Here is an 11391-nt window from a genome sequence, read left to right as displayed (position 1 = left end):
TCAGGCATCAGTGAGTATGTGTGAGTCAGTGGGAAGGGTCAGCCAGGTCAGAGGTCAGTATGAAGGGTCACGGGCCAGCGCGTGCCTGCGTGGAGGGGAGGGGATCAGTGCGAAGTCAGCCAGGAGCGGAAGGGTCTGCATGAAGGGGCAGGGCCGGGTGGGGGAGGCCAGGGCTCGGGGCCGACCGGAGGCTGAGCAGCAGGTGCACGAGGCGGAAGGCGCGGACGCCCTTGAAGATGCGCAACAGCCGCAGCAGGAACATGACGTCCTCGAACCAGGCGTTTCCCGGCAGCACGACCAGCGGCAGCGTGAAGTCCAGCAGCATCAGCCCCATCACCAGGAAGTCTGGTGGTGGCAGGGGGAGGGTGGCAGTGACCTCTGACCCCCCCCCGCAGGCAGGGGTCTGGGACCTGCTCAGGGTCCTGTGTGTGTGGGGGGGGGGCCTCACCGATGTCATTCCAGGGGTCGCGGAAGTAGTCCAGGCCGAAGGCAACGAGCTTGACCAGCGCCTCGACCACGTAGACGCAGAGGAACACGGCGTCCAGCACCGAGAAGAACCACTCTGTGGGGGGAGCAGGGCGTGGGCCCGGCTGCCTGGGTGCTCTCCAGCTCCAGGGAGGGAGCGGGGCCCGGACGCCCGAGTTCCCGGTACCTCCACGGATTTGGACGGCGGCAAAGGTCTGGGCCACCAGCATCAGGGTGTGGATGCAGACCACGACCACGACGCCGAGCCGGAAGAGCATGGAGCGGGTGATGTGGCGCGAGTGCTGCCGCAGTCCCTGCAGCAGTTGTGCCAGCCTGCGCCCCGCGCCTTGCAGCAGCACCGACAGCCGTTGACACGGCCTGGCCGGCACGGGCACCCGCCCGGCTGCAGGGGGAAGAGTCAGCCCAGGAAGGGCAGCCAGGAGCTGGACACCCGGGCTCCCTCCAGCTCTGAGGGGAGTGGGGCTGGGGGAGGAGAGCCTGGATGCCTGGGGAGGGGCTGGAACATGGGGGGGGCAGGACAGCAATGGGTTAAAGCAGGGGGCTGGGGGCATTGGGGGGGTAGGGGACTCCGTTACCTCGAGGCTTGCGCTGCTGCTGGCTGGTGCCACAGGGGTAGGGGAGCGGGAGCCCTGCATGCCCGGGGGGCTGTGCCTCAGCCCGGGGCGGGCGCTCCATGGAGGCACCAGTGGCAGGCGGCACAGTCAGGTAGGACATGGTGCCTGGGGGGGTCCCAGACACTGGGTCCAGCCCCACAGTCCCCCGCCGCAGCCCCCCCGGCCCCTCAGCTCTGCCCGGCGTTGCCATCGCCACGCTTGGCTCGGCTGCAGAACCCCCAGCCTGTGACATCATCCTTGCAGAACACCTTCCCTATTACATCACCACTACGGAGCTTGCACTCTGTGACATCACGGCCACAGAATCCATGACCTGTAACATCACCACTACAGAGCCCCATCAGTGACGTCACAGCCCCGGGCTGTGACAGCGCTACCACAGAACCTGTAGCCTCTAACATCACTAGGGCCCCATGTGTGACATCACTCCCAGGGAATCCTTGGCCTGTGACAGGATGGCCATGGAAGTCCCACGCCCCCTGCCCCACCCATGACATCACCAGCACAGAGTCCCACCTCTGACATCACCTCCGAAGAGTACAGCCATGACATCACCAGTGCAAAACCCATCCCCCTTTGACATCATGGCTAAGGTGACCTCCACAGCAATAGGAATGAGCCCCAGCCTCCCCCACCCTTACACCATTCTTATCCCGCAGCCCCCACTCTCTACCTAGTGCTGGACAACCCAGGTGCCCCCCCCCCAACCTCCTGCCCATGCCGATCCAAATCCCCTCCTGACCACCCCCAGGCAGCATCAAGGTGACCCTGAGCAGGGCCAAGACCCTCCAGCCATGGGTTGAGTCTCAGCAGCAGCGCCCAGCCAGCCTCTGCCCACCAGCCCTGGCATCTCTCCCACCGCCCCCAGTGCTGCTAGGGCCGGTGTTTGGCTCAAGGCCTTGGTGCCAGGCAGGAGAGAAGGGCTTTCCCTCTTCCTGGTAGCAGCACTTATGCCGCCCTGATCGCATCTGCTGGACGCGGCAGCCCCAACACCCTCTCCTCGTGGCCCTGCGATGTCTCCAGGGATCCTGGCACTGCCTTTAGGATTTGCCCCCGGCCGGTGCCAAGACCCAGCAGGGCCCAGCCCAGAGGCACCACCGCGCCCGACGCCCCCCCCCCCCCCCGAGAGCACGGAGCTGCACTCGTTCGCCCTTCACACCTTTATTTCACACCACACAAAGGCCCCCGTCCCCCTGCTCCTAGCTTCCCCCCGCCGCTGCCTCCAGGAGCGCGCTGGGACGTCTGTCCATCCCGTCTGCGCCCGTGTGTCTGTGCAGCGGGGCTGGGGGGGCTGCAGGGAGTCCGCCAAACCTCAGCCCCCCCAAACCTGCTTCCCAGAGGCAGGGGGCAGAGGCGCGACTCCATCCACGCGCCTGCCTCCGTCCGTGCGCGAGAGCGGGCAGGGCAGGGGCCTTTGCCCGGCTGCCTGTCTCCATCCACGTGTCTGTGCGGGGGTCTGCGTCCGTCCGGCTGCCCCCGTCCGCGTGTCCATTGAAGGGAGTTCGGGGGGCGTCTGCTGCAGAGGGACCGCGGGGCGTCTGCGACCAACTCTCCGTCTCCATGCGAGTCCGGGGGGCGACAGGGGTGCCCCCGCGTGCCCACAGCGGGGCGGGGTCACAGCTTCCTGTAGGCGCCCACGGTGAGGTCGAAGAGCTGCGGGTTCAGGAACTGCCCGGCCCGGTCCAGCAGGAAGTAGAAGGTGACGCCGCGGACCTTGACGGGCAGCGCGGCGGGGACCTGGCTGCGGTGCACCCGGCACGACACGTCCCGCAGCGGCACCGTGAGGGAGTCGCGGAGGCCGAAGGGCGAGTGGGTGCGCAGGGTCACGGCCTGGCCCCCCCGGTGCAGCACCACCTGCCGCACCGAGCGCCGCGAGAACAGGAGCCCGCCCCCGACCACCACAAACCCTGCGGGCGGGAGAGAGGGGGGGGTTGCGTTAGGAGCCAATGGCAATGGGGGGGCGGGGGGGGTCCCGGTGCCGGCCCGTACCGACGGCGAGGCAGGAGCCGCAGAACCCGTAGCGCCAGAGGTTGGAGGTGAAGGGCTGGTCCCGCGCCGGGGCCGGGGCCGGTTCCGGGGCCACTTCCGGTTCCGGTTCCGGGGCGGCGCGGCGCGGCCGCACCCCCACGTAGGCGAGCCGCGCGAGCCAGGCCCAGAACAGCCCCTGCCCCACGCACAGCAGCGCCACGAAGCGGAAGAAGCGCGCGCGGTCGTGGCGGAACAGCACCACGTCACGCGGCACCTGCGTGTCCAGCGCCGCCCGCGCCAGGCCCCGGCCCCGGGCCCCCCGCCCCGCCGCCGCCGCGCGCAGCAGCCCCGCCAGCCCCATGCCGCCAGCCCCGCGCCTCGCGCACGGGACTTCTGGGGTCGCTCACCCACGTGCCGGAAGGGCAAGGGCGGGACTTCCGCCACAGGCGGCAACTTATTGCCTGAAGGCAGGACGCCCTTCCCGGGCGAGCGGGCGCCACCTTGGGGAAGGGCACGGCCTCGGGGTGCCATCTTGGAAGAGGGCAAGGCCCCCTCCTTCCTGGGAGAAGGGCAACGGGGGGGTTCAGCTTCACTGAACAGAAGAAACCCGGGGCCCAGGGCCGCAGCCCCCCCCCCCCGCCCTGCAGCATGGGGGCGTCCCCCCACCCCAGCTGCCAGGGGACCTCAGGCTCCCGGGAGTGGGGCTGCTCCGTGCGCAGGGCCCAAGTGCCGCGGGGTAACGAGCCCGCTGACGAACGGGGCCGGAACTGGCTCTGCTTGTGCCCCCCCAGTCAGTGCCTGGCGAGCCCCCGCCTTTGTTTCAACTTTCCTTTATTTACAAAAATTGTCTCGGAGGGTAAAACGTGGCAGCCAGGTGGGGGGGGCGAGGCGAGGCGAAGGGAGGGCGCCCCTCACTTGAGGAACGCCACCTCCGGGATCTTCCCCTCCGCCTGGAAGAGAGCGAGAGACAGCTCAGCTGGGGGGGGGCGAGGGGGAAGAGGCCAGGAACGCAGGCGTCCAGGCTCTGTCCCATCAGACCTCCCCATCGCACCGCCTCCACCCCCACCCGCTGTGCTCAGGCGCCCCAACTCCCCTGCGCGGCACAGCCCACAGCCCTCCCAGCGCCCCGTGTCTCCCATAACCCAACGCTCTCTGAGCAGCTAGGGCAGAACTCAGCTGTCCAGGCCTCCCCAGCTTGGCTTCCACCTGGGGCAGAGCCAATCCCACCCCACATTTCAGCTCCTCACCCCCCGACCCAACCCTAGGGCTACTGGCTGAGAGCAGAAGTGACCCTGGGGGGTCCCCTCCCAGCCACCCCTTGGGGATCCCCTCACCCTCCTCCCCTCCCAGCCCGCACCCACTGGGGGGCCCTGGGTCACCTTGAGCTGGGTGAAGACCTGTGCTGCCCTGCTGTAGTCCCAGTCGTTGTCCTGGAGGCACCTGAGGGCAGGAGAGTGTGAGCGGGCGGAGGGGAGAGCAGCCCTGCTGGGCGGGCGGGAGGGGAGAGCTGGAGTGCGGCACTTACTTCTGTGACCACTCAAGATTCATGCCGGACTGCATGGAGAAGGCCTGCAGCATCTCCTGCTGCTCGGCTGAGAGCGTGGGCACGGGGCTGGACGAGGGCGTAGGCGCTGGCATGACGAAAGCCTTCCGGATCTCCTCCGTCGTGGCATTGCGCACGAACAACTGGTCATTCACGATGCACAGCCTGCGGGGGGAAGGGGGGGCCAAGGTGAGACTTGGGGCTGGGGACACCCATCTCCCCCTCCACACCACCGTGACCCTGTGGAGCAGGGACAGCAGCGCTCCACCAGGTCCCTCTGCTCAGGACAATGTCCCTAGGCCTGAGCTTGTCCCCCAGACCCCATGGGGCAAGGACAGCAGTGCCACCCCCCCTCCAAACTCACCCTGAGTTGCCGGCTGGCACAACAACGAACACGCGGGTGAAGGCTCGTACTGAGTCCCGGGACTTGCCGTCAACTGAGATGGGGAAGAGAGGAGGAGATCCAATGAGTGGGGGGGGAGCAAGGCAAGGAGGCTGGGGAGGGGATCCCCACGGGGAGGGGGCAAGGAGGACACACTCACCCTCCTTGAAGATCCCGTGCACAGCAAAGCACAGCAGCGTGTTCTAGGAGGCAGGAGAGGACAGTGAGCACGCAGCTGCTGCATCCCCGCCACCCCGAGAGCTCCCACCCCCCCACAGCACCGCACCCGCAGGGCAGGCGGTGTCCCCCACCCCGCTGCCCCTGTGCAGGCCTGGAGAGGAGACGGCCCCTGTCCGCCCTCTGTACAGCCCCAGGGCGGAGACTGCGCCCCCAGCATGGGGACACTCACCGTCTGGGCGCAGACGTCCACCACAAAGGAGTTGATGTCATGCTGGGTCTTGGGCAGCTCGTTGAGGAAAGCCACCACGTTGAGGCGTGTGTGCTTGAGCAGCTTGAAGCGCATGGCTGTGGGGAGGAGGGGGTGAGAGCCTGCCCCCAGAGCTAGCCCAGGGAGCAGGAGCTGCCTGGGGTGTGAAATCTCCCTTCCCCACACCTCCCTCTCAGCTTGGCAGGCCCTTACTGGGATCCTTGAGCTTCTTCACATTGCGGCTGTCCTTGAAGTACTCGCCCAGGGTGCTCCTGCCGGGAGAGACGCCTGTGAGACCCATTGCCGCCTCCAGCAGGAGTCCCCCACCCCAGGAAGTGGAAGATGAGGCCCCACCTCAGATCCCAGGTGTCAAAGCTCCCACTACCCCATATTCTGACCTTTTAGACCCCCTCTCACAACTTTAGAGAACCCAAGAGTCCACATCCCCCAGCCTCCACTTCCCTAGAGCAGGGAGAACCCGCCTGCCTGGGCTTTAACAACACCCCCTGCCCCCCCCGCCCGGGGCCCTGGTCGCACCTGGAGGGGTTCTGCGGGAAGAAGGGGATGCTGAGGGAGCAGCAGGCGCCGTCGTGGTAGGCGTCCAGCAGCCCTTGCCTGTCGCCAGAGTCGTAAATGGAGTAGTACCTGCAGGGGCAGGACATCAGGACCAACCTGAACCCTCCTCCTCTCCCCTGCTCACAGCCCTCACCCCCCACCCTCGCCTGGGTACTTACAGCTGCAGGAAGCGAAGGGCCAGCACCTTCACGTTGTCAGAGCCAAAGTAGCTTCCCTGTATGTGTACAGGCTGCCTGTGAGTCCTGGAGCTCTGGTCCCACCCCCCCCACAGCCCTGAGGTCCCTGGGATCCGCTCCCAGTCCACCAACAGCCCCAGGACCCCCAGGGCTCCGCCCCAAGCCACCCCCCACCAGTTCAGAGATCCTCAGGGCTCCACTCCCAGCTACCCGTCCTCAGCCCCCAAATGCATCCTCTGCAAAGAGTGCAGAGAGCTGCAGAAAGGCTGAGAGCAGCTGGACGACCTGAAGTGATGTGCACAAGTAGGCCCTGGCCCACCCACGGGGACCCACCAAGCCCAGAGACCCCAGAGCTCAGCGCAGCCCCCCATGGTGCCCTGCTCACCTTGCAGGGGGGGAGGGTAGTGGGGGCTTCCACATCGAAGGCGATGGGAGGGGGCAGCTCGTGCCCGTCCTGGGGAGAGAGAGGAGGGAGCAGTGAGTGACAGGCTGAGGACGGGCCCCAGCAGGGCAGCTTCAGCCCCACGGCATGATGTGGCTCACTCACCAGGCGCAGCAGCTTGGGGAACCGCTCCCGGACAGCGCTGTTGGCAACGAGACAGGAGTCAGTGAGGCAGCCCCCCTGCCCGCCGGGGCCGGGGCTCAGCCAGGCCCCCACGGGAACATCCCGCTGCCCCCCGCCTCGCCCCGTCACCTCCCCAGGGCCCGGACACAGCCAAGCCAGCCCAGCTCACCCTCCCCAGGGGCCCCGGGTCTCCCCGCCCAGCTGCGCCTGCTCTCTCCCCCTCCCCAGACCATACCCTGCTGGATCCTAGGATCTTGGCGTCTTGGCCTAAGCCGCCGCCGGCAAGGCCCAGGGGCCTGGGTGGTGCCAATGCTGCTCGGCCAATGGGCTCAGCACTTACCTGGCTCTTACTCACCTGCGTGGCGCATCCCCAGGAGGGAGAGGAGGGAGGGGGAGGGAGGGGAGGGGGGTGGGAAGGGGAGGGCACAGAGCCCCCCCTCCATCACAAAGCCACTGTCAGCGCAGCCAAGCCGCTACGGCTGGAAGCCTCCCATGTCGTCAAGGCCCAAAACTAATTAAACATCTGCGCAGTGGCATGAAGTGAGGGGAGCAGAGCAGAGCAGATGGGCATGGGGGGAGGAAGGGGGGTGAAGAGGGGGCCAGGAGCCCGGGGCAGGGGGGCGCAGAGCCTCTTTGCTCCCAGCAGGGCTCCCGCTCCAGCCGCCTCTCTGGTTCCAGGAGTGCAGGGGCTGCTGGCTGCGGCCTGCTCAGAAGCCAAGGCCGTCTGTTCCTGTTCGAGCTGGCGCCGGCGCCGGCCGGCCATGCCTGGGGATGCTACCGCAGGCAGGCACAGTGAGCGTAGGTGAGCCCGGCAGCCTAGGCCTGGGCCCCTCGGCCACCCCCCCGCATGCTTTGGTTTGGCCACTGCACGGCTGTGCCTGTCTTAGGTTGTTCCTCCCGCGAGGAATCTTACCCGTCTCTGGCTAGCCAGCCATCATTGAGGGCCAAACGCAGGGTGGGGGCGCGGGGCCAGCGGGGGGCTGTGGGCACGGCAGCACTGGGGCCAAGGCATAGTATTCGGCCCTTTAAACCCCACTTGGGGGCAGGGGGAGAGGCAGAGACAATGGGAGCTTCCTTTGTGCGGCAGCAGGGGGGCGGCAGCCCCATGGCGGGAGCGCAGATGCTGGGGGGGAAGAGGCTGTGCGGCCCGAGGGTCCCGGAGCCCCCAGGAAGGAGGAGAAGAGGTGGAAGGGCAGACAGGGGAGCAGAAAAGCGGTGAGGAGGAGACAGAGGGCAGCAGCTGCCTTAAGGGCTGCTTCAAGTGTCCTGCAATACTGCAGACTGGGCAAAACAGACTCAGCGTCTGACCCAGCAAGTGGCAATTCTTATGCTCTCGAGGGCAGGGAACAAAGGGAGAGGAGAGGATGGGGATTGGCACCAGCTGAAACAGAAACCACACGAATCAAGCGCACGGCAGCGCTCAGAGCCAACACCCGTGACCATGCCCAGAAGATGCCTGCGTGTGTCAAGGAGGCCGAAGGCCAGGTTAGAGCTTGGCCCCACAGGTGTCGAGGGGGCTGGTTCCGGTTCCTGTCTGGGGTGGGCGAGGGGTGCCTTCATGGTCCCGCCATGCTGTCCCCCGCCAGGCATGGCGTGGGCGGGGGAGACCCGGGGGCCTTGCCGGGGCTGGCACTGACCTGATGTAAGTGGACTGGTCCCGGAAGCAGTCGCACAGCGGGTTCCCGTCCAACCACAGCTCCTCCAGCTTGAGCCCCTTCACCTTATCCAGCTCCCGCTCCGACTTCAGCTGTGGAGAGGAGCAGCGTGAATGGAGGTGGGAGCAAGGGTCGGGAGGGCAGACGGGGGGCGCTCTGCCTACCTCATTGCGGGAGAGATTGAGGATCTTGATGTTGGTGGCTTTCTGCGCCAGCTCGGCCAGGTCGTCCAGCCGGTACAGCTTGTTGCCACTCAGGTTCAGGGACAGGAGCTGCAGGGGCCGAGATGGGCGTCAGGGGTGCTGCGAGAGGACACGGGGCAGGGCTCTCACCCTCCACCAGCTCTTTCTCACCTCGGGGATGATGTTCTCCTCAATGATGCGCAGCACAGCCTGCATGCAGCTGCGCCGGTTCAGCACCATGTCGACGTTCTGCGCCACCAGGTCTAAGGCGAAAGGGAGACAAAGTCTGAGCCCCTGTCCAGCCGCCACCCCCGCCCTTCCCCTCCCTCCCTCCCCCCACCCTATCTGGACACGCACCAGAGTCTGTGCGGAGGTCCTTGAGGTCCAGGGCCTGCTGGAGACGGTCATACCTCTTGCTCATGCAAAGCTGAAATAGCAGAAAATGCAGATCAGAGGGTGGGGGCTGGGGGGGGTACAGTTCCCCTTCTCTACCTGGCACTGATTAATGGCTGGAAGTCGCCCCCAAACGCCAGGCACTGAGCCCTAGGGCCTTACCTTCAGATGTTCAATCTCCTCTGGCTTCAACTCGTTCTGGACAGACTGGGGCGGGGCCGACGAGTTGATGATTATCACCACCTGGAGCGTGGGCAAAGCAGGTCGACGGGGGTCTCAGCAGCACCCCAAGGCTGCTCCAGCTGGGAGAGAGACCCCCAGAGCAGCACAGGAGCCTCCCTCCCCCCTCGGAAGGCAATGATGAGGCCCAGCTGAGGGACCTGACCCCACACCTTGTAGTTCTCTCTGTCCGTGATCTTGCGGGACACCAGTTTGAGAGCGCTGGCCGCAGTGGCGTCTTCTACGTAGAACTGAGCCCGGTTGTGGTCGTAATGGAACTGAAAAGGGGAGAGAAACAAGGCGGTCAGGGAGACCTGAGCGCCGCCCTCCCAAGAACTGGGCAAGGAGAATCCCCCAGGCCCTTCCTCCCCGCAGCAAGGGCAGTGTCTAGGAAATTCAAAGCCTGGAAAAAAACCCCCCAACTGTCTGGCCTGAGACAGTGACCCGGCAGGCACCCGCCCGAGAGCTGGGAGAGAAGTCAGTCATCCCGGCTCCTAAACGCGCTGCTCTGAGCCCCTGCCACCACCAGGTAGAGAGCGCAGGCCCCCCCCGGTCCCACTCTGCTCTGACCCCTCCCGAGACCCCGCTCTCCCCCTGATGCTGGGAGACAGTCCAAGCATCCGGCTCCCAAGCCTCTCTGCCTGTGGGCTCCGAGCTGGCACTCACCTCCACGGGGTTGAAAGGGACGGTGCACACATTCTGGATAGCGGTCAGCAGCCACGACCGGTCGTACTTCCTCCCGTACGGGATCTGCCAAGGAAAGTCGCCCGCTGGCGAGCGTCAGAGCCGGCAGAGGGACCTGGGCTGCCCCGCAACCGACTGGGAGCTCCCGGCCAGGGCGTGCCCAGGCTGGCGGGGAGACCTTGCCCCCGCCCCCACGATCGCTCACCGTGATCTTGAACCAGTTCTTCCGGGTGCCGTCGCGCCCGGCATTGCCGCCGCGATCTGGGACGGGCTGGTCGCGCCTCGCTGTGACATGGATGTTGCTGGCGCCGCCCCGGCCCCTATCATGCCAATCGTCACCTCGCCGGTTTGGCCGCGACCCGTAAGGGGTGCTGGGGACCAAGGGACGAGGGGTCCTCAGCAGGCGAGTGCAGGCCCCTCGTGGGATCTGCTGAGCCTGGGGACAGTTGCATCCGCCCCGGATGCCTCCCAGCACTGCAGCTCCCCCCCCCCCCCCCCGTCTCCCTCCCCCTACGAGGGCAGCTTCCACGTCGCGTTCGTCGCCCTCCTGCCACCCCCAGCGCGGACGAGGCAACGGGAGCCAGAGCGGGGAAGCCCCGTGCTCACTATCTGCAGCGGGGCCCGTCGTGGACGTCGCTCATGGGCACGTCGCCGTCTTCCTCGTCCAGGCGGCCGCGGGGGCTGGGGCCGGGGCCGTGGCCGGCGCCGCCCCGGTTGCGCGGCCGGTGGTTCGGGTCGCTGTACATCTTGCCGCGGAAGGGGCCTCGGCCTTTCCTCCGCCGGCCTGGCCCGCCGCCCACGCGGTCGTCGTGCTCTGCACGGGGGAGACGGGGTGGGGGGGAGGCGGGGGGGGGGTCAGCCCAGGCATGTTCTCCCAGGCCCTCCCCTGAGCCCCGCCCCCACCCCCATAAACTTCACGTCCAGGAGCTCCACAAGCCCCGCCTCCTAACCCCCAAACTCCGCCCCAGACACCCAATCCCTAAACTCCGCCCCCAGGAGCCCCCTAAGTCCTGTCTCGACCCGACCCCTAAGTCAAAGACCCGCCCACTCCCTAAGCCACGCCCACAGCCCCACTTCCTCTGGCCCCAACTCGCCAGCCCCGCCCCCGGACCCCCACTCCCCAGCCCCACTTCCTGTAGCCCCGCCCCTAGACCCCAACCCCTAAGCCCCACCCCCGGCGGGCGCCCCCTCACCGTTGTAGCTGCCCTTCCCGTCCTCCGCCATCGCGGGGCCTCCTCGCGCCGCCGCCGGGCCCGGTCCCGGGGAGCCGGGCAACCGACCCGCCGCTCCTCGCCCAGCGTCGCCACAGCGCATGCGCAAAGGGCTCAGGCGGACCCCCACGGCGCATGCGCGCCCAGACGGGGCTCACCGCGCAAGCGCAACGAGAGCGCGTAGGCTGACCCCACCAGCGGGAGACGCCGCGCATGCGCAGCCGGGCCGGAAGGCGGTGTGCCACCCTTCGCGGCGCCGCGCATGTTCCAAGCGGCTTCGCCTCCCCCGCGCATGCTCATTCCCGCTGGT

The 11391-nt window shown here is 67.4% G+C and overlaps 2 protein-coding genes across 2 annotated transcripts; both read right to left on the bottom strand.

The window, feature by feature from the left end:
* Positions 1-2245: 2245 nt before the first annotated feature.
* On the bottom strand, positions 2246-3682 carry TMEM223 (transmembrane protein 223). Its single transcript, XM_059718548.1, has 2 exons — positions 3090-3682; positions 2246-3007 (listed from the first exon to the last, which is right to left on the bottom strand). The coding sequence occupies exons 1-2, from the start codon at positions 3427-3429 to the stop codon at positions 2715-2717; spliced, it is 633 nt and encodes a 210-aa protein (XP_059574531.1). The 5' UTR covers positions 3430-3682; the 3' UTR covers positions 2246-2714.
* A 200-nt stretch (positions 3683-3882) lies between these two features.
* Positions 3883-11194, bottom strand: NXF1 (nuclear RNA export factor 1). Its single transcript, XM_059718463.1, has 21 exons — positions 11064-11194; positions 10477-10684; positions 10076-10241; positions 9853-9936; positions 9360-9464; positions 9130-9210; positions 8932-9001; positions 8746-8837; positions 8557-8664; positions 8375-8484; positions 6720-6756; positions 6558-6626; positions 6155-6210; positions 5958-6065; positions 5634-5692; positions 5403-5518; positions 5154-5196; positions 4976-5048; positions 4594-4776; positions 4448-4508; positions 3883-4018 (listed from the first exon to the last, which is right to left on the bottom strand). Exons 1-21 carry the CDS (start codon positions 11182-11184, stop codon positions 3980-3982), a joined length of 1989 nt encoding a protein of 662 aa, XP_059574446.1. The 5' UTR covers positions 11185-11194; the 3' UTR covers positions 3883-3979.
* Between the last annotated feature and the right edge of the window lie 197 nt (positions 11195-11391).

This window comes from Alligator mississippiensis, chromosome 15, assembly GCF_030867095.1.
Source record: "Alligator mississippiensis isolate rAllMis1 chromosome 15, rAllMis1, whole genome shotgun sequence".
NCBI classification, from domain to species: domain Eukaryota; kingdom Metazoa; phylum Chordata; order Crocodylia; family Alligatoridae; genus Alligator; species Alligator mississippiensis.
The sequence above is the reverse complement of the archived record's forward strand: the minus strand, read 5'-3'. Positions and strand labels throughout refer to the sequence as shown.

Coding starts and splice junctions, on each gene's coding strand:
- NXF1 (XM_059718463.1), bottom strand. CDS start 11,184: ATGCGCTGTGGCGACGCTGGGCGAGGAGCGGCGGGTCGGTTGCCCGGC. Junction 9,937..10,075: donor AGAACTGGTTCAAGATCACG/GTGAGCGATCGT, acceptor TTTCCTTGGCAG/ATCCCGTACGGGAGGAAGTA. Junction 5,693..5,957: donor TTCCCGCAGAACCCCTCCAG/GTGCGACCAGGG, acceptor CTCTCCCGGCAG/GAGCACCCTGGGCGAGTACT.
- TMEM223 (XM_059718548.1), bottom strand. CDS start 3,429: ATGGGGCTGGCGGGGCTGCTGCGCGCGGCGGCGGCGGGGCGGGGGGCC. Junction 3,008..3,089: donor CGGCTCCTGCCTCGCCGTCG/GTACGGGCCGGC, acceptor TCCCGCCCGCAG/GGTTTGTGGTGGTCGGGGGC.